Raw genomic sequence first — 23305 nt, 5'->3', positions numbered from 1 at the left:
GAACGCTCTATTTTATAATACAGTCAACAGCCTACATATGCAATTGATCAATACAATAGATAATATAATAATAATAATAATAATAATAATAATAATAATAATAATGGTCTAACAGTTCTGACTACTAACATAAACAGTTATACTAATCTTAATCTAATTGTTATTTATACTTATATAACAGGTTTAATACCTTAAGTCTGCTTGTAAAAATATTAATATAAACAAATATATGTAATGTTTTTTACTTGATTATTGAATTTATTACATTATAAAAAATATCTAGGATATATAAATATACTATATAAATATATATAAATATACCATAGAAGTCTGCATATAAGTTTCACATATGCATATGTGGGTATTATCTATAAGTTTCTATGAAAATATATATATCAAAAAGTATAAAATATAAAGGTCTCTAAGGTATTCTATATAAAGTTCCAATTCTAGTTTTAAATGAACAGCTATACGGTAAATAATATCTAAACAGGATTTTACATAATTGTATCAGGTTACTTAGAATTAATTTGAGGTAAGAGGCCATTATTCCAGATAATTCTTGTAGACAAGTTTGACTTCTGGGAGGTAGGGGAATCATCGCTTCAAACTTATACTTACTACAGATTCTTCGTCTAATTATTGATAACACAAGATTCTGAAAGTGTCTTATAAGAGATCAAACAATGTAGATCTAACCTATAGAACAAGAGGATAAATACTTGCCATTGTAACACTGATCATTGTTAACAGGCCTTTACCTAACCCTAATTATTTATACATGTTGTCTTTGTTCCTCATAGAAGGGTTTTTACAATAGCATCACCGTAATCATTATAACCATCATTATAGCTAATGCATGATTATCATGGTCTAGCAGGGAGACATAAACTGAATTGGTTGTGTGTGTGTGTGTGTGTGTGTGTGTTTCCTATTATTTGTTTTTGTATTGTTGTATTTGATACTATAAAGTAATAAAAAGGACAACACACACAAAACACACACACACACACATATATATATGAAACAAACATTGTGATCTTCGGAACATTAAAAATATATTTCTCATTTAGCTTTCGTTAGCAACTGCTAACATCGTCAGAGTGTAAAACTTCAAATCCCTTAACACAGATGATCTCTTCCACTTGTTGAATTTCTGCCTTAGAATCTATTCTACATTTGAACAGATAAAGGGTACACCTATGGGATTCCCAATCTTAAGAGTGATCACAGAAGTGGTCCTCCAGAGCTTAGAATATGAGTCAATGAAAATCTATAAGCCCAAGTTTTGTTGATGACACGTTTACCATTATTAAAAAACAAGACAAGATCAGATTCGTGGGAATCCTCAATTCCATATACCCAGATATTCAATTTATGATGGAGGAGGAGGCCAACAACACGCTGGCCTTCCTAGATGTGCTAGTCAGCCACAATTCTGATGGAAGCCTTGACGCAGGTGTATACCGAAAACTCACCAGCACAGAATGCATTTTACACAATGAGAGTAATCACCCCACTGCACATAAAGTCAGCTGCATCTGAGCATTGTTCAATAGGATACACACCCACTCAGCACATGGACAGCTAAAGCAAAGGAGTATGCACATCTCTATCAGATCTGCAGGCTCAATGGTTATTCCTCAGACTTTATCAGACATTGTATTACACCCAGAGCCTGACAGCCAATTGAGAGTAAAAGTGGAACATCCACGTGGAGGGTGCTCCCATATATATGGGGGCTATCCAAAACTGCAGCACACATCCTTTCAACGCACAGGGTCAAGGTGGCTCATAAACCTAATCAAACACTGAGAATGAGAGTGATGCACCCAAAAGAAGCATTACCCAAACAGGAGGCATTCTCAGTGGTTTACCGTATTAACTGCAGCAACTGTGCAAGTAACTATGGAGGGGAAACAGTTAAGTGGCTACAGACTAGAATGCATGAAGAACATGAACTGGCTGTCCGGCGCCAGTTAGGCAACATTAGTCAGTTCAGCATTGTTTCCTGAGAATGAACAGCCTAAGCTGTATTCAATAAGGGAGGAAGGAATGCTAATTACAGTTGAGAGGCAGGTGGATGGGCCTGTCATATGCATAAGGCCAAACTGACTAACATTGTATAAGGCAAATATCTCTTTAATGACTTTTACATTGTGACAATGTTAGCAGTTGCTAACGGAAGCTAAATGAGAAATATATTTTTAAAGTTCCGGAGATCACAATGTCTGTTTCTTTTATAACTACACCTGGAACTCGCCCTTTTAAGACAATTTGCTGTCTGTCTGTCTGTCTGTCTGTCTGTCTGTCTGTCTGTCTGTCTGTCTGTCTGTCTGTCTATCTATCTATCTATCTATCTATCTATCTATCTATCTATCTATCTATCTATCTATCTATCTTGCAAATTGTCTTAAAAATGCGAGTTCCAGGTACACACACACCCAAACACACTCACACTCCTTTTTATTAGTTTATGGTATCAAATACAAAATACAAATAATACAAAAACAAATAAAAGGAAAAATAGGGGAGGGAAGAGGGGAGGGAAGAGGGAAGGGAAGAATGTAGAAAAGAAGGGGAAAATAAAAAAAGGTGTTGACTTCCGACTCCCTTTGGTGCAATAAAATAAGATAGCAATATCAAACCTCGGTATAAACTAGCCATTTCTATATCAACATATCTATCTGATTGGTAAAACCCAAAAACAAAGTTTCATCTTTTTCCATCTCAGGCACAAAGTCCAGAATTGGTTTCCAAATAGAAACAAAAGTATTTTTTTTCTTTTATCAAAGCATCAGTTTAGCTATCTCTGCTAACTCCATCAACTTTTGCGGCCATTCATCTTATCTGAAAAAAAAGCATAAGTGTTCAATCAACATCTCAGACTCAGCACGGCTACCCACTCACTATAGTGTACTATGCCACTCAGAATTAATATTGCTTCTTGTAAACCATTCAAACTCTATAACATAATGGTATGTTGAGAATTTACAGAATAGCATTAGCATTTAGACTTATACACCACTTCACAGTGCTTTACAACTCTCTCTAAGCAGTTGAGAGTCACCATATTGCCCCCAGCAATCTGGGTCCTCATTTTACAGACCTCAGAAGTATAGAAGGCTCAGTCAACCTTGAGCCTGGTGAGATTCAAATTGCCAAATTGCAGTCAGCCAGCAGACAGCAATACTGCATTCTAGCCACTGTGGTTCTTAGAATATTTTAAAGAAATTGATAAATCATCAGATATCTTTAAAAATGTTGCTCAATCATGAGCATAAATTACATGATCCTTGCTATTTTCATAATTAGAACTGTGTTTTTTAAAAAATGAAATGGTTATGCAAATGTTTGGATAATATAACTTGGTGAAAATATGCTATGTCACATAAGGGGTGCCTCAAGATTATTCCAACAAATTTCTACCTCTTCAGCAACTCCACAACAATTAAGGAAGTGGAATCGACACATGGAATTGACACCTATGCCAATTGAACAATTATTGTATACCAACCATATAATAATTGTTCGTTATGTACAAAACAGCATTCACTTTCAAGAAATTTTCATGTCAATTTGTGTTGCATCTATTTCCCATTTATTGTATACTGGCAAGTATTTTTAAAAAAGTTTGCTAAGTTAGCATATTACACCAAACAAGTAAATATGGTATTAAAAAGCTTAAAATACTATATTTTAGGTCTATGAGATACACACACACCCCAAAGTGGGTGGAAATGTCTGTGCATCTTATACAGCAAATGTTGCTGAAGCCCCTCCCACATGCCCCCACCTTTCAGTCTCTGCCTCCCAGCAATTTGCCTCCTTATAGCAAACAGCCTGGTCAGCTTCAGCACAGACTGATTTAGCACAAACAGCTGATTGGTGGTTGGATCTACCTCCCAGAATACCGCTGATCAGCTGTTCCAGGCTGCAGGGGTTGCCACTGCCCATCGCCACCATTGCTGCCCATCACTGCCATCACCTATTGCTGCCTCCGCATGCCCCATTTTTGGCCTCAGCATGTCCTGTTTTCTTCCTCCGTGCACCCCATTTTCAGCATCTGGGTATCCCATTTCCTGGCCATTCCAGGCGGCAGGGATAGGTGGTGGCGGCAACGGGTGATGATGGTGGTGATGGGTGATGGCAAAATGTGCAGCCTGGAACAGCAGATATGTGGTATTCTGGGAGGCTGATCCAACCGCCAATTAGTTGCTCGTGCTAAATCAGCCTGTGTTGAAGCTAACAAGGCTGTTTGCTGCAAGGATGCAAATTGCTGGGAGGCAGATTTTTTTTTCTTGTTTTCCTTCCCAAAAGCTAGGTGCATCTTATAGTCCAGAGCGTCTTATAGTCCGAAAAATACAGAAATTTCTGTAAGATAAAATTATATGAATATGGCAGGCATTTTTAAAGTTTTTTTCTTTTATCTTACCTTTACAAAGTTTGCAACAACTTTTAGATAAGGATATTTGTTCAGACTCAGGACAGTTCAAAGCAGGACAATTCAACTCCATTGTACGTTGCATTTTGTAATTCTATTGAATCAAGATCATTATTTGTGTTGGCTATGAACTTTATTTTTTGCATAATTATATCATTCAATAAAAATACAAGTGCATAATTAATATCCAGTTGTATTCACATAAATAATCTGGGTAGAAACTATTTGGAATCTCTTTTGTTTATTTGTGTGTTTGTGTGATTTTGACAGAAGTGGAAAATACTGAAGGGTGGTATGAGTTTTAGTATATCTACTTATCCTAAGTATACAAGCAATATGCCTAGCTAACTGAAAGATAAATGGGGTGCCTTGGTTATTTCAGGGTTCTTTTTAAAATTCAACTAGTTACACTTTGTATCTCTATAAAACCACATTCTAATTTGGCTGCCCGAGGCATTTGCTCCAAAATTAAAAATTGGAAGCCCCAGCTATTTATTAGCAAATTTTTCTTTCCTGTGAACATTTGTCACAAATAAAGGCATCTTGCTGAGTTGTAAAGAAAGGAATATTTGTCTCTATATCCAAACTCTGAGTTGATTGTAACTGGTAATTTTAATGCAAGAATGGATTCTTATGATAAGCCAGTTTTTCTTTACATTTTAACTTTTAAGCTTTAAGCTTATTTTACAATTGCTGTTGTATCAAGAATAGGAGGCAGAGTTTGGTCTAATTGATTATTAAAAATTATCCACAAATCTTAAATGACTCAGTGCCTGGCAGTCCAGAGGGGGGTGGTGCCTTACCTTCTACTGACAATGGGCACAAGCAAAATAAATTAGATCTCCTACTTCAGTTGCTCAGCATAAATGCATTCATTCACCAATAGCTTACTACTAGTATTAGGTTAATTGGACATTATAGACCATTATATATAAGTTTAGGCACCCTCAAATTGAATTGTAGAATAAACACACAAATGTTCTATTTTAGTTTCTCAATATGTCAAAAATATCTGAACTTAAGCTTTAATTGGCATGAAAAGTGCCCATGTAAATTTAACTTATACCAGCAAATGATAAATATTATACAGGAGTTGTTAAGGTCTACAGTAATGCCTCATCTGTTCAGAACTCTATTCCAAAACTTTCCTAATTCTGTTTTGATAAAGAATTATGATTTTTTAAAATGAATTATGCTACTTAAGCTTTACCCAAATATTTTTGCAGAATCTCTTTAATAGCTGTTGCTCAGTGAACAGGATTGATAACTGTACTGTTAGTTGAGTGTATAACTGAGGTCATTAAAAAGAATTGAGAAAGATAAATTATAGATGACAAGCAATATATTAAGATAATACTGTATTATATATATTGAAGCAGAATCTTTGTTAACTCTATTATTGTCATGCATAAACTTCAGAGGTGGGATTCAATTTTTTTTACTACCAGTTATGTGGGCATGGCTTTGTGGGTATGGCTTTGTGGTCATGTAACTGGGTAGGCGTGGCTTGATGAGCATAGCTTGGTGGTCATGTGATTGTGTGGGCATGGCCAACTTGACATCACTCACGTTGAGGGGTGCCTTGCCTTGCCTCTGTCCTGTGTATGCTTGCTACTTCTGCTTGTCTTCTTGCAAGCAGAGATCTTCTCTGCTTCTCTCGGGACCCTGGTGTGGGCACCATGCATCGCTGTCATACCACTCCCTCTCACTTCCCCGAGCACAGAGCTGTGGCTGTGTGCTTCTTCACCTAGCTGGCCACTGACAAAGAGCTGTACAGCTGAGAGCCGCTCAATGCCCCATGCCGCATTGCCCAGCTGCTGGTGGGGACAGAGCTGCCAGTCCAGCTTGGGCTTGGGCTTCGGCTGGCTGGCTGGAGCAGTACTGCAGCTGAAAGGGAAGGAGCCAACATTGGTGATTCATTGGCAAGCACAACTTTAGTCAGGCCATTGAAGCCACCACTGCAGGGTCAGGCACCTGGTGCAATTTTTCTCTTCCTCCTCTTGTTGGCCTTGGTGACTTTTGTGAAAGGCTTTTTGATACCCTTCCACAGCTCCTTTTCAATATCACACACTTTCAGGATGATGGGTCCTGGCACTGTGTACTCCACTGCCTTGACCTGCCGATTCATAGATTCCAAAGTGAGGATCTTCTCTCATGGCACCTTCTCTTTCAGCTGCAGTGTGGGGGCCTCAACCAGCACTGTTCCAACCAGCCAACCCAAGCCTAAGCTGGGCTGGCAGCTCCATCCCCACTGGCAGCTGGGCAATGCTGCATGGAGCATTGAGTGGCTATCAGCCACATGGTTCTTTGCCGGTGGCTAGCCGGTGGTCTTGGCTCAGAGCCTGCTGCCACTTGAGTGGGGGAAGTGGTGAGGAAAATGGCAAGACTCAGGGAGTAGGTCAGGGGGAGCTGGCTGACTGAGGAGGGGGATCATGCTGCTCAGAAGCTGCCCCCACTGCTGCCAAAAGTTTGGGTGCCTTGGCTGAAGTGCGGATTGCTCCCTCCCTCCCTCCCCCTCTCTCTCTTTCTCTCTCTCTCTCTCTCACACACACACATACACACACACACACATACAAACAAAGGTTGGAGAGCTGTCTTGCTCTCTCTCTCTCCAAGTGCTCCATGTCCACACAGACAGCCCATTTAAGGAAAGGCTACACACTACTGGGCGTGTGTGTGTGTGTGGCTGCAGAAGGAGGTGTAGCATGATGGGGTTGTTTTGTTCGCCACCAACAGAGCCACCAACTACAATGTAGAAACAGGAAATGGAGGAGCAGGGAGAAGAGAGGGAAAATGGCCTCCTCACCTCCCACCAACCACACCATTGCCTGAATGAAGTGCTATGCCAGAGTTTTCCCCACCACCACTGCCCAGATGCATTTGCTTCTCCCAAATTATGAACCCAGATATAAAACTGAAAAAAAAAATCCTTTCGATAGTATGAGTAATGATACTCATACATTAAATTGTATCAGATATAATACAGCATTAAAAACTGCAACTAACGTAAAAAGTCAAGAGGATTGAGTGGGGGGTGGGGAATAGTATATTCTTCAGAATGCTGCCAGGAAAAAATGGAATATATATACAGTATATATTCATATTCAGTTATAGCAGCATACTAAGGAGCGCAACTAATTTCTCAACTTAAATAAATAAATAAATGGAGACACTCCCAAAATTGTAGAAGCAGCATATTACATAAAACATGCAATAAAATTATGAAGGGTTTAAAAGCAATAATAAGTGGGAAAATGACTTGGGATGACATAGTGAACTTCAGATATCCTAGGAAGTGTTTTATGATCCACATTAACCTTATTATGAATAAACATGCAATTTTTAAGAAGGATCTTCCACTTAAAATGATATGGAAAAATGTATATCAACTTGAAAAATCCATCATTGTCACTTTTATAGCATCTTCTAAAGTTTATTTATAAAGTTGGAACAAATTACAGGAGAAAGAAATTAAAAGTAATCTTACCTTGCATTCAAAGAGAATACAGACCTCTGAGTCTAAATATACTGATTGTTTTTCTCCTTCAAAATAGGTTTTGCCTTCAAACACACAGATTGCTATAAAGTTAAAAAGCAGAACAATACTTGGTACTTGGATTCGGTATAACTACGGTATATGATTAGACATCATTTAAATATCACTTAGAAATATAGCAATTCTTACTTGGCAGCTAAAATTCAGTGTACAATATTGCATTTGTATGTGATGAAATGATTATAGGATAATTCTGTTTTCCTCATGTTGTCAAGCAAAAGAGACAGAAAGGGAAGCAGTAATTAAAATTTACTTAAATAGTAAACAAATACTTACTTTTACAATTTACTGTATTTTTTGGAGTATAAGACGTACCAGAGTATGACACACCAAGATTTTGAAGAGGTAATTTTTTTTAAAAAAAAAATGCCCTCCCCGGCCCTTAGGAGCACTCTGCAGGCCTCCCAAACCCTCTACACATCCCATTTTTGTGAAAAATGGTGCCTGAAGAGAGTTTGGGAGGCCTGCAAAGTGCTTCTGGGGGCCGGGGAGGGCAAAAATGCAATATGTTGGGGCTTGATCTTCTTAAAGAGTAAGGCTTTTATCGATCTCAAATCCACTTTTCTCTACCCCTCCCACAGCAGGGCAGGACTAAACACCTCTCTCTGTGCTTTATTTTTCCCCCTTCCCTCGGACTGGCGTTGATGTGGAGCTGCTTGGCCCAAGGAATGGCCGTTGGCTTGCTTCTTCTCTTCAGTAAGGAGGGAAAGACACATGGGGGCTGCTGAATGGCCATTGCTGTGCTCGACTGGGAACGGCCCATTGGATGAGGAGGGGTGGAGATCCCTTCCATTTGGATTAATCGTTCCTCATGGCAGTGCCTGAGCAGCAAAAGGGAAGCATAAAGAAAATGACCCCGCAAGGCTGCCTCCTTGAACAACCAGGCTTGCTCCCAGCCCTCTTCGCAACCCCACTTCCTTAGTCTTGGCATCGTCAGGATTTTGGCTAGTAGAAGAAGGGCGGGATGGAAAGGAAACTTCAGAATGTGGGAGCGCTGGGATGGAAGTCTCCCTGGAGCCTGGCACCTGCCGCATTCCAAAGTTTCCTTTCCATCCTGCGCTTCTTTCACTAGCCAAAATCCCAATGATACCAATAGCTTTTTCTGGAGAAAAAGTAGAGATCTAGCATCCTGAGAAAAGACTTCGTGCAGAGGAGATTGGTCCTCTTCCATCCACCCCTCCACCCAAATCTGCCCAGATCTGTCATGCAGCAATGAAATACGGTAGCTGGGGGCAATAGCAGCAGTAGCAATAAGCACTGCATGACAGATCCGGGGGATTGGGGGAATTGCAGCGCCTGCTTCACCAGCCCCTTCTTGGGTGGTTCCGGGTGGCAGAGAACGCAATAACAGTGTTTTCAGGTGGCAGCACAGTGATCTCGGCTGCCTGGAACTGTCTGAGAAGGGACAGGTGAAGTAGGCACTATGCGAGAGGTGGAAGGCAAGGTAGCTTGCTGCTCGGCCTTCCCCTTCTCCAGACAACCCAGTCAGAGGACAGTCCACCCACTGCCTGAAATGCTCTTTTTCCTCCATGATTGCAAAAATGGGGCTTGCATTCCTCCTTGCCAGATCCATCTCCCGGGCCAGGAGCAGAAGCCAACTGCCCTCTGACCGGGTTGTGCGGAGAAGTTGGAGTCTGAGCGGTGAGACACCTTGTCTTATGCCTCACCTCCTGTGCAGTGACCGTTCACCTCCCCCTTCTCCAGACGACCCATGTGGTTACATTCAGAGTATAAGATGCACACAGATTTTCATCCTCTTTTTTGTGGGGGGGGAAATGTGTGTGTTATACTCTGAAAAATAAACAAGAACCATTTAAACAAGAACCTGTTAAACCTGAATATATAAGAACATTGTTATTGGTATCTTAATGAAAACGCAGGCAATACATGCTTCATTTCATTTCAAAGTTTGCAAAACATTTTTGAAATATAAATATAAATAGTATTATGTCTACAATGTGTGTGTGTGTGTGTGTATATAGCAATAGCAATAGCAGTAGACTTATATACCGCTTCATAGGCCTTTCAGGCCTCTCTAAGCGGTTTACAGAGAGTCAGCATATTGCCCCCAACAATCTGGGTCCTCATTTTACCCACCTCGGAAGGATGGAAGGCTGAGTCAACCCTGAGCCGGTGAGATTTGAACCGCTGAACTGCTGATCTAGCAGTAGCCTGCAGTGCTGCATTTAACCACTGCGCCACCTTGGCTCTCTATGTATATGTATATGTATATGTATATATATATATTTAAAGTCACAACCCCTGGTATGCCCCACTTATGGGAGGAAGCTAACTGCTTCCATTCTCTGTCAATCGGCTCGTCACAAGAGTCCATCACGACAGAAACCCAATATTTTTACTGTTGCCTTTGTTATATTTGTGTTTTATTTGTGCTGATGGTCTCCCTTTATTTATTTATCAGCACAAATACTACACACACACAAACACACATTCATTATATATATATATATATATATATATATATATATATATATATATATATATATATATATATATATAAAATAAGCATATGATTTAATAAGCAACAGAGCAAGATGGCTGCAGGAGTGGACACTACATGTTTATTCTCTCCATCCCACCTACCAAATCATATAATTAATATTCTAATAAGATCATTTTTTAGGGCTTCCTGGGAGGAGCTTACTGATGGTGGCAGCTTAAAATAGCTGCCCCCGAATTCCTGGTCACGTATCTGTTTAGATGATCATCTATCTGACGTCTTAACAGGTTTCTTATCCTTCAGGCAAGAAGGGAAGAAGATATAGTTTTGCTGGCAAATGCCCTTCGATTTGTGCAGCTTCTGTGTCTGCAGAGAGAGGGGGGCCAGCCCAAGGCAGAATGGTGTCCATGCTGGGAACTTCAAACTGCCTTGTGCAGTACAAAGTAAGATCTCTCCCTCTCAGTTCACAGCTTTGATTTATTTGATTTTAATACGAGCTGAATCCATTTACGAGGACATTAATTGTTTACCAAGATCCTAGCTTCTCTTTTTTTTTACAAGATCTTCTTCTGAAAATCTATTTACTTAGAGGCTTTTAAAATGGCGCCGAGCTGGCTGGATTCTCCGGTAACAATGATTATTTTCTTAATCTCCTTGTTAAATGCTACAGAATTCTAAAACTTCAAAGGAGTGTCTTATCACCCTGCCTCACAATCGGCCAGCAGAAACTTTTTAATTAGTTTCATTTTTACAAGACTTCCTTTCTCTCATTAATCTTGCTTATCTGGAATTTAAATGGTGATGAATCTGCTGAACTGTCTTGTTACAATGCTTATTTTCTGAAATCCTTGGTAAAGCTCTGCCAAGCCTCAAATTTCAAAACAAAGGGAGAAATTCAGCATCTTTTCTTATAGCTGCACAGTCAGCCAGCAGAATTTTATTAACTGCTGGAAGATAAAATTTGGAATGGCCTCAAAACCAATCTTAATCTGAAACCGTCGCCCTCTATTCCCAGGGGTACATCCCCAGTGCCTGGCACAAGGTTGCAGCCTCCACTCCCTACGCCCCCTGCTGGAGATTTGTTAACGAAAGAATTCTTCTTGAGTGAATTAAGTGTGGCTCTCAATGCTCACACAATTAAAATGGAAGATAAACTTAGAGATCTTAAAGAGGAGATAAAACAGGAGATAAAACAGGAGGGAAAAGAAGAAATAAAAGAAATAAAAGGGGAAATAAAAGAACTTAAACAGGAGTTGTAGGATAAAATCGATGCCAGGGTTGTTAAAATTAAAGATGAAATGCTGGGACTTGTAACTGTATTGACAGAACATGTTTCCGGAATTGAAGATAGTCTAGAGGATCTTAATGAGGCTAATACCAACTTGACATTGAAAACAGAGGTGGTGGAACAAAAAGTTGAGAATGCTGAAAAAGAAATTATTATGATACAGTATAGACAAATGGAACTGGCATTAAGAGTAAGGGTGCTGCGTGAGGAGAAACAGGAGAACCTGAAACAGATCCTATCAGAAGCCTTTGACCGCCTGGTGGGAAAGTTTATTGTGTTAACTTTGTGGCAAAGCAGAAACAGCTTCCTCGAGACATCGTTATATACTTCACTACAAGAGAGCTCAGAAACATGATACTACAAGAGTCTTATAACACTAAGCTCCAAATTGGCGGTCAAGACCTGATTGTTTTGAAAGAGATACCACCTCAAATGTTAAGAGCCAGGAGAGACAACACTTTTTTAGTCGAAGAACTCAGAAACCGTCAGATACAGTATAGATGGGACGCACCATTTGGTATTATACTTACATTTGATAAGCAAAGATATCGCCTCAACTCTGTATGGAAAGCCCGAGATTTTTTGAAGGCTGGATATCCTGCATCATCTGGACCTGGAGAAAGACCACAAGAAGGACAGGACAGACTACACAACTATCAGATAAGATGGAGCATCTTTCTCTTCTAGAAGATGGAGCATCTCTCTCTTCTAGAAGCGCAAGGTGTTATGGAACAAAGACCTAGCCGTATGATTACTAGACGAATGGAGAAACAAGCTAAAAGGCAACAACCTCAACAATCACTGGCCATCGATCAAGGAGCTACAATAACAAGTCTGGAAGCAGTGGGAGGAGCTAGGCCTAAGGTTAAACAGGCCATGCAGGAAGCTCTAAAAAAGCTTCAGCCAACCAAAGATGACAATTAAGATCTTAACATGGAATGTCAATGGATTGAATTCTCCACAGAAGAGAAAGAAAATACTTCACTATCTCAAACAGTTTAAGAATGACATAATTTGTTTGCAAGAAACTCATATCAAATCAACTGATCAAAAATATCTGATTAACTCAAAACTTGGTCAACATTTTGTAGCTTCTGCTATGGAAAAGAAGAATGGTATAGTTGTATACTTAAGAAAAGACATGAAAGCTGAATTAATTGAAGCAGATCCCTTCAGAAGATATATCGCGTTAGACCTAATCCTAGAAGGGAAAAAGACATTACTTTTGGGAATTTATGCTCCTAATCAACAGCAAGATGGATTCTATAGAAATCTTCATGCCAAATTAGTACAGTGGGACTATAGGTCCTGTATACTATTGGGTGATTGGAATGGTGTGATAGACACTAAGAGAGATAAGAAGACTTCTCGCCCAAATACTAAGATGCGAGCAAAGCAAATCTTTTTTTGACATGATGGACGACTTTGAATTGAGAGATATTTGGCGAGAAAGAAACGCAGAGGAATATGATTTCACTTTCTTCTCTGATAGACATCAATCCCTTTCAAGGATTGATTTTATACTAATCACTTTCTAGGGTCAAGAAGACAAAGATTGCGGCTAGGGTCCTTTTGGATCATAACCCAGTTTGGATGGAATTGGGAAGGGTAGTGCAAGCAAGAAGGTCTTGGAGATTGAATGAAAACTTATTTAGATATGAAAAGTATATTAATGATTGTAAAAAATTGTTATCTGAATATTTTGTTTTGAATATGAATAAGGGTACATCTATGGAATTCGTATGGGATGCAAGCAAAGAGTATATGAGAGGAGTGCTGATGAATATAAATAAAACACATAGATATAAACAAGGGCTAAAACGAACAGAATTGGAAGAGGAAATTAAGAGAAAAGAGTTGGAGTTAACAATGAATCCAGGCGATACAAAGGTTAAGGAAGCTATCACCATATTAAAATCTCAATTTGACATGATGATTTCTGACCAGGTAGCCACTAATTTATTATATGCAAAACACAATACCTTTTGTAACGCAAACAAACCTGGCAGATGGTTAGTTTATCAGATTAGGAAAAAAAGAAAAACTCGAAATATATCTAAACTGATTTACAGAGGGAAGGAGGTGTTTCAACAGGAAGAGATTCAAAAGGCATTTCGGGAATTTTTTACAGAATTGTATAAAGGGGATAAAATTAATGGTCTAGATATAGACAAATATTTAGATAAAGAGAAAATACCTTCAGTTAGAGAAGAGCACAGGCAAAAAATTGAATCAACCAATAACCTCGGGGGAAATTTTGCAGGTAATTAAGCAATTAAAGTTAGGGAAAGCACCAGGTACAGACGGTTTGACAGCGGTTTACTATAAAAATTTACAGTTAGAAATTCTCTTAGAGAATTATTTAATAAGATTCAAACGGAAGGTAAAGTGCCTCCATCTTGGAAGACAGCGTTTATATCTTTGATACCCAAAAAAGATCAAGATACTACCCAACCAAAAAATTATAGACCTATCTCATTACTTAATGTAGATTATAAAATTTTTATTAAAATACTAGCAAATAGGTTAATGCTGGTTATTCAACAATTGATACACACCGACCAAACAGGTTTTATACAGGGGAGACAGATGAAAAGTAATGTCAGATTAATTATTAATGCATTAGAATATTTGGGAAAGAACAACCAGATCCCTGCTGCGTTTATATTTTTGGATGCTGAGAAGGCCTTTGATCGAGTTAACTGGCAATTTCTGTTGAAGATATTGCAAAAAATGCAGATAGGAGATAATTTTTTACAGTCAATTAAAGCAATATACCAACAGCAAACAGCACAAATCATAGTCAATGGAAGTTTAACAGACTCTTTTCAAATTGGAAAAGGTACAAGACAGGGCTGTCCTTTGTCCCCGCTATTGTTTATTATAACTTTGGAAGTATTGTTGAATAAAATACGGGGCTTGGATGGTCTAAAAGGGATCAAGATTAGGCAGCAAGAATACAGAGTGCGCGCTTTTGCGGATGATTTGGTCATAATATTGGAACAACCGCAGGAATCTAGTATGGTTTTAATGAATACGATTAATCAATATGGTCAAGTATCTGGTTTTAAAATAAATTTAGGAAAAACCAAAATATTAGCTATAAATATGAATATGAAAAGGAAGAATTAGGAGGGATGCTAGGATGTGAGGTAGTAAAAAAAGTCAAATATCTTGGAGTCAATATTTTAACCTCAAACGGGAAATTATATAAGCATAATTATGAACCACTTTGGCATAGTATACAGATAGAGATGAAAAAATGGGAGAAATTGCATTTATCTTTGCTGGGTAGGATAGTGGCAGTGAAAATGAACATCTTACCAAAATTTTTATTTCTCTTCCAAATGTTACCTATACTTAAAAAAGATGCGAATCTTTTAGAATGGCAGAAGGGTATTAAGAAATTTGTATGGGCAGGAAAGAAGCCGAGGGTAAAGATGAAAATAATGCAAGATGTACGTGAGAGAGGAGGCTTGAAATTACCTAACCTAAAATTATATTATGATGCAGTGGCGCTATCTGTAATTAGTGATTGGACTCATTTAACTAATGATAGAATACTGAATATCGAGGGACACGATCTGGTATATGGTTGGCATGCTTACTTGTTATTCAACAAAAAATTGGATAAGAAGTTTAAAAGTCATATTTTAAGAAATGCTTTACTGCGGGTCTGGAAAAAATACCAATATAAATTAAATGACAAGATACCCATGTGGGCAATTCCTAGACATGCAATTGAAAATATGAACATAGCACAAAAACAGGATAGAACTACCTATAGACAGCTTCTCATTTTGGAAAGGGGGGTACTACATCTAAAATCTTTAGAGGTATTAAAAGAGGAGAAGGTAGTTCAAACATGGTTCCAGTATGGGCAATTACAGGCTAGGTGGAAAATAGATAAAAAAATTGGTTTTATCCAAGCTGAAGATAATTTGTTTAAACAAATAAGAGATCAAAGCTTAATGCATATAAAGAGGATATATAATGTATTAATACAGATGGATTCGGAAACAGAATTAGTTAAAGATTGTATGATAAAGTGGGCTTAAAATATTGAAGAACCAATAATGTTGGATACATGGGAAAGAATCTGGGTAAGAAATGTGAAATTTACACAAGCTCAAAACCTGAGACAAAATTTTTACAAGATGTTCTATAGATGGCATTTAGATCCTAAAAAGCTGGCTTCTATGTATCCGAATGTACAGCCTAAATGTTGGAGGTGTGGTTCTCTCGATGCTACATATTATCATATATGGTGGACCTGCCAAAAGGTTAAGGCATTCTGGATAAAAATATGGTGGATTATGCAAAATATCTTTAAAAGAAGGATAAAGTTTACTCCTCAGTTATTCTTACTAGGTATATGTACTGACTTTACAGTGGTAGAGACTAACTTGATTCTGCACCTAATAACGGCAGCAAGACTGTTGGTGGCGCAATACTGGAAGAAGGAGGACTTGCCTACAATTCAAGAATGGACATTGAAAGTTACAAACTTAGCCGAGATGGCTAAAATATCGGCATATCTTAAAGATCACTCAAATGAGAGATATAAACGAGACTGGAAAAAATGGATTGACTATATACAAAATAAATACGGGACCAAGAAATTCTAGTTAGCCTATGCTTAAGATCAGAAATGATTTAAATTGTTTAAAGTTAGCTCAGCAAGAAGAAGCTAAGATCAATGTAGAGATGTCATTAATTTCTTTATTTCTTTTTTCTCAATAGATTTTAGACTGTGTTTGTTAAAAATCCATACCGTGTACAGGTTCTGGGAAGTCGGGGGGGAAGGAGGAGGAGGGTTGGGGGGAGGGGGGAGGGAGGGAGGGGGGAGGGAGGGAGGGGTATACATTAGGCTAGACAAGAATTTAGTGGTAAACTAGAACTATTTTGACACACAAAAAAATGTACTCCGATGTCTTACTGATTGAGGAATGATGAAATGTTTTTTTAAAAGAAAATAAAACTTTTGAACCAGAAAAAAAGATCATATTTTAAATCACTCCCTAAGAAAATTCTCTGAGAATACATACATCTTCATCCTTCAATTAAAACTTTGAAAATACTACTTAGATATGTTTTAGAAATGCTACTTAGATATGTTTTAAAGTAATCCATAAAATTAGGTGACAAGAAGAAAACCAGCAAATCTGATTTGCAACAATAGTCACTGAACATTATTCTTGGGCATTAGCCACAATTATATGAGACACATGATTACTATGCTCTTAGCTCCTTCTGTAACTGTATCCTGCATGGATAAGAATTCAAATCTGCAACTACGTAAATACTCCTGTTAACCTTTTTTTTTTTTTTACTGTTTCCTGGTTTTTTAACCAATACTTCCCCAAAGATCTCTTTTCCAAAAGGCAACTGTGATCTTGGAATATCGGGGAACTACCTGAGGATTGGAAAAGAACTGATAAGATTCCCATCTACAAAAAAAGGGGGGGGAGACAGACTCAGGAAACTGCAGACCAATCAGCCTAACATCAATACCTGGGAAGAAAAATAGACCTGCGAACATCTGGAAACAAATAAAGTTATAATTAAAAGCAAGCATGGGTTTGTTAAAAACAGATCATGCCAAAACAATCTTATTTCATTCTTTGATAAAGTGACTAAATTAGTAGTCCAGCAAAATGCTGTGGACATAATAGACAATAGGCAAGGCATTTGAGAAAGCAGACAACATACTTCTTGGTAAACTTTCCAATTCTAAATGGACTATTGCCTCCTCCAGTTCTTTGTTGACTGCTGTCAGTCTTTCTTCTGTTGCTTCCAATTTCTTTTCAGTTTGTTCTTTCCTTGCTTCTACCAGTTTTATTTTCTGCTCTTTTTGGCTATTGTTTCCTGTATCTGCCCCATTCTATCATCCAACTTCTTTATATCTTATTTTGCTTCCCCTAAATCAGCTTTCATTACCACATGGTTGTTGGTTATTGATTCTTGTGTTTTTATCATAAATTCCTGGATCATGTTTAATGAGGCTTGTAGGCTTTGTAGAGTTGTTCTAGATCCTGTTTTTTCACTGCTCGGCATATCTTTTGTTGACTTCTGTCCTGCTGGAGAGGCTATCATTGGTGTTTGACATTTTTAGCTTTTGGAAAAAAATATTCCACAGTACCATAAGTTTTCAATCTTTCACTCTAGGTCTTTTGGTAGTCACTGTCCCTTCTCCTATCCCTCTTTTTTAATTTGATAATTAACAACAGTAATGTAATATGTCACTGATTAAATCCAACCATTAATATACAGTTATATAGACAGTTGCATAAGTAAATCACAGTTATAAACTATTATATTTGTAATTAATTATTATAAATTGTCCTAACTTAACTGTATTAAAGAAAGTGAGAGAGAGGAGAAAAATAAATAAATATTTATAATATCTATAAGTTGTTATAGTCTATTATACTTTTTTTTACTATATAGTAAATCTATAAAATCATAAATACATAAATTGGTATGCGCAATTGATTAATTAATTAGAGGTTACTATTAATCAACAATTCCTGTTTTAAAGCTAAACAGATTTTCTAATATGCAGTAATAAAGGAAGTGGCTATAAATTCTATCCTGTTTTAAATATGCTTGAATCTATATTAAATATATGTAGAGTATAAATATATAAAATATATTAAATGTACAGCTTATAAAATATTAAATTCTTAGATCTAAGAATACCCATTCGATGGTATGACTGTTGTTTTTTTAAAATGTGTTCGTCTTTTTATTTTTTTTATTTTGTATCCCCTCCCCTCTTCGATTGTTAGCCGGGAATAGGGCGGCTTATAAATTGAATAAACAAACAAACAAATAATAATAATAATAATAATAATAATAATAAGCACCATGATAAATATAACAATATTTAAATACCATAAATAATATAAAGATATGTGAAGTCTACAAAGCTGATTGTAAAGGAGTCCAATCTAAAGTCCTTTGTTGGTAACACCACAGTTCTTATTCCTCTCTACTTCCTTGCAACTTCCCTGTTCCCTGTTCTCTGTGCTTAAAAATGACCGCTGCCCTCAAATTTCACAGTCCCTGTCCTTTCTCATCATTTTCTTCTACCCCTGTCTCTTCTATTGCAAAAAGAGTCTGTTCTTTCCTTCTTTCCCAATCTGTTCACCACCCACACAAAACTCTCAATCTATATCACTGCAGATCCAGTCTCAGAAATCAGTAGAAATTCTCAACTCAGCAACCACAATCATTTTCACTCTTTACTGATTCTGTGCTGGTTTCATCTTCTTCCTCCTTCTGCTCATCACCACTGAGGTGCCACTCCCCCCTCTTTGGAAACTCCCTTAATTGCTTTATTGTAAATTCCACCAACTTGGATAAGTGTCTTGGAGTTTCACTTTGTTTTAGCACTGTCCACCGATACTTCTTGCCGCTTCTCACTTTTTATTTCCTCCACCATTAATCAAGCTTTCACAGCTCTGCACCAAGCCATGACAGCTGGTCTCTTCTGTGTTGGATTTCAGGGATTCCACCCTTCGCAATAGGAGATCACTCTTCTTTCCGTCACCCCTGGATTTCCCCCTCTATCACTGTCCTCTCCAAGGCCCAGCTTTGCCATTGCTGGCCTCCAGACACGAAAATTCAGACAAGGAGAATGGAGTCTCATTTTCCTGTAACTGCACCAGCATCACATCACCCCAGAAGTCCTCAACTAATAACTAACATTATTATCCCATTCCTAAAGCATTCTATACCTCACATATGCATACAGAGGTAACATAAATTACAAGAAAGAATGCTTAAAGACTAGCAAGTTGTTCTGCCTATTAAAGACTAATAGATCTAACACAAAGCTTTGTCAACTGTAAGGAATGAACCTGGTAGATACCATATTTTTCAGAGTGTAAGACACTTCGAAGTATAAAACACACCTAACTTTTGGGGAAGAAAACAAGGGGGAAAATTCTGCCTCTGCCTCCCAGCAATTGGCTTCCTTGCAACAAGCAGCAAACAGTACAGACAATATACACTGTGGTGTATTTCTGTGCATGTGTGCCTGACCCATAGAAATAGCAAAGAAATGGAGAAATGTACATTATTGCAGTATATTAATGCCAGAAAGTTTTCTTAAATCTAGTCACACTAATTCCTCCCAATTATTTAAATAGATCTACTCCAAACATGACCAAATCAGGGTCTAATTAGACAACAGGACACTGTTACATTTCAAACTATAGTTGGACAGAAGCTGTTAAAATTGATGTGGCTTACTAGAAGTATACGTTATTTTCTGCGATTTAAAAGAAGATGCAATAGCATTGGGTGTCTTCAGATCAACCATTTATTTTAAAAAGCTTCTTCATTTTATTAAGTTGTCTAGAACAATAATAAAGCAGTCTTTAAAAAATAAGTCTAATAATTTGAACATTCTATAGGCATTTATAGTTATTGACTTACCTCTTTGCAGCAAACAGCAAACAGCCTGATTAGCAAAAGAAAAAAAAATCTGCCTCCCAGCAATTTGCCTCTGTGCAGCAAACAGCAAGTTTCACTTTCAATTTCAGCACAGGTCTCCCGATCATCAGCTGTTTCAGGCTGCAGGGATTGCTATAACCTATTGCCGCCTCCACAAGTCCCATTTTCCCTGTTTGCTGTAAGGAGGTAAATTGCTGGGAGGCACAGGCCGATGAGTGGGGGCAGGTGGATGGGGCTACATTTGATGTATAGCACACATCCAAATTTTCACCCTCTTTTAAGGGTGTGTGTGTGTCTTATACTTCAAAAAATATGGTATCTAAATTTCATGATATATGATTTCTTCTGGACAACTTCCTTTAAGAAAATTCTGGTATTCAATGGATCTATTCACATACTAAACAGTTATAACCGGAACCCCATTGGAAATGATACATGATAAATATAATTTAATTTAATAAATATTCCATTTAATTTTAAACTTGGCTGAACTGCCTACATTTTCTCTAAATGTAACATCTATAAATGTTCATTGTGAACATTTGGTACCAAATGCATTAACAATAACATTACACTCTGTTTTAGTGGTGAAAACCTAAGACAAATGTATAGAAATGAAAGGTTGTACATACTGCAATATGGAACAATTAATATTATATATTAAAAAATCTAAAGACTTACGTTGACATTTCTTGCAGCACTTGCCATCAACATATGCAGGCGCAGAATTAGGAAGACAATCAAAAATTGGGCAAATCAATCTTTCACATTGGATAGTACCATTCTAAAAAACAAAAGTTTATTTTAAAAATCATTGCCAGAACCTAGTCTATTAATTTTCCAAATAAATAAAACTGGGTAGTTGAAGACACGGATTCTTTAAAACATATTATGTCTTATATACAACAATAATTATGAAGGAGAAACACATTTTAAGGTAATTTAGATTTCTGATAAATCATTTCAATTGTTCCTAAAGATGTTCCAAATCCTGTTATTTTCATTCAAGATGCTGTATTGTACTGTAACTTGGAAGATTATTGACTATGTTTCTCGGCAGCCTGGATTTACACCCTGCGGCGTGGAGAGGAAGACGGCGGCGCCGTGCTGCTGACGGCAGCGTTCTACTATAGCCTCCGCCCGGACAGCAATGTTTACTTACAACCTTTGGCATTTTCGGAGTTTTGGAGTTTAGGGAGAGAGAGGAGAGAGGATCGGACATCTGAAGCCCTTGAGCGGTGAAATCCTCAGTGGCCGGATTTATACTCGCGGCGTGGATAGGAAGATGGCGGCGTTGCGCTGCTGATAGCTGCTGATAGCAGCATCCTATTGCAATCCTTCGGCGTTTTTTGGACCTTTCAGCCGAGTGGTGAGCCTTGTGGACCCCATAAACGACTATTACTATCGTCCATCACCCCAAAGAGGTAAGGATTCTATAGGGGCTTGGTTGGGCGGATTGGGCAGCTGGCTGAGGTTGCCGCCGCCGTAGCTCTTCTGGACACCCCCCCTCCTCCTCCATCCTGTTTGCCTTCCTTGCCGCCGCAGCCTCGCCCTTCACTCTTTATGCGTGCTGGACATTTCTCCTCCTGCTGCCCTTGTTGCTGTGGAGCCTTCACCTGTTTCCCTGCCCAGCACTGACTCTCCATTCCACTGCCTTGGCCTGCGACCATCTGCTTTGGCCTGTAACAGCTGTCCTCCTTAACCGCTCGCCACCCGTTACTGCCCTTGGATAGATAGGTATAGATAGGTATAGATAGGATAGATAGGATAGATAGGTATAGATAAGTATAGGTAGATAGATTTATAGGTATAGGTACCTATAAAAGCCAAGGTGGCGCAGTGGTTAAATGCAGCACTGCAGGCTACTTCAGCTGACTGCAGTTCTGCAGTTCTGCTGTGCAAATCTCACCGGCTCAGGGTTGACTCAGCCTTCCATCCTTTCGAGGTGGGTAAAATGAGGACCCGGATTGTTGTTGGGGGCAATATGCTGACTCTGTAAACCGCTTAGAGAGGGCTGAAAGCCCTATGAAGTGGTATATAAGTCTAACTGCTATTGCTATTGCTATTACCTGGGCAGCGTCCATCTGATGGTGCACCCGGTCTGTGGGAAGGAGTGATAGAGGTTAGAGTTAGGGTTAGGGTTGGGGGTTGGGGTTAGGGTTGGGTTGGGTTAGGGTTCGGGTTCGGGCTAGGGCTAGGTTAGGGTTAGGGTTAGGGTTAGGGTTAGGGTTAAGGTTAGGGTCAGGGTTAGGGTTGGATTAAGGTTAGGGTTAGGGTTAGGTTTCGGACTAGGGTTGAGGTTAGGATTAGGGTTAGGGTTAGGGTTAGGGCTAGGGTTAGGGCTAGGGTTAGGAGCGATAGAGGATGGCAGTTCCAGGGGTGGGGATTTGGCGTCCTAACAACTGGCACTTTCCCTTCCCCCTTCTTGATTTGTTCCAGCCACCCCCTGACTTTGGACCCCCTGGCATCAGATCTAGAGGGTGTGGGACTGCGAAGCTGTTGCTCGCTAACATCTGGCGTTTACGCCTTGCCCCCCTCCAGCTACAACCACCTAGCACAATACGGACTTTTGGACTTTTGGCCTTGGGTGTCTTCCTGGGACTTGAGGAAGGGAGAGGAGAGGAGCAGCTCTCCCTTTTCCCTTTTCCCCTTTATACCATCATTGTTTTAAATTGCACTTGCACAGTGCTCCGCTCATTTTTATGAATGTGGTGTGGATGGTGTGCCTGTTTGATGTCTGTACCCACTTTTAAATCTTATTATTGTTGTAGTTTTTGTGTTTTAACTGACTCTGTGGGGACTGTATGGGTGAGTGCTTGTGTATGTATGTTAGGACTGGGATCATAACCTGGTGCCTCCTCCACTGAGTGCGATTGCAGAAGTGGTAGGGGGGGGCCAGGTCTATCTCCCATTCTAGAATGACTGGTATAAATCACCTACCGGAAGGAGCGGCGGCCGTGAGAGGGGAAGTGGGGTCTATGGTTGCGGGGGTGGGCCAGAGCATTGCGGTCACTATTGGGAGGGGCAGGTATGACGGGAACTTCAGGGCTAGCCATTACCGGGGAAGGAGGGTCCATTACGTCACAGCGATTC

The 23305-nt window shown here is 38.8% G+C and overlaps 1 protein-coding gene across 3 annotated transcripts in view; it reads right to left on the bottom strand.

The window, feature by feature from the left end:
- Window positions 1-23305, bottom strand: part of NELL2 (neural EGFL like 2) — a 144572-nt gene that overhangs the window by 80977 nt on the left and 40290 nt on the right. For all 3 annotated transcript variants that reach the window (XM_032221597.1, XM_032221595.1, XM_032221598.1), the window contains 3 exons: window positions 20894-20996; window positions 7932-8023; window positions 4436-4538 (listed from right to left, as the gene is read on the bottom strand). In XM_032221597.1, coding sequence (XP_032077488.1) covers window positions 4436-4538; window positions 7932-8023; window positions 20894-20996 — 298 coding nt within the window. The remainder of the gene's footprint in view (window positions 1-4435; window positions 4539-7931; window positions 8024-20893; window positions 20997-23305) is intronic.

Source organism: Thamnophis elegans, chromosome 7 (genome assembly GCF_009769535.1).
Source record: "Thamnophis elegans isolate rThaEle1 chromosome 7, rThaEle1.pri, whole genome shotgun sequence".
Lineage (NCBI taxonomy): Eukaryota > Metazoa > Chordata > Lepidosauria > Squamata > Colubridae > Thamnophis > Thamnophis elegans.
The sequence above is the reverse complement of the archived record's forward strand: the minus strand, read 5'-3'. Positions and strand labels throughout refer to the sequence as shown.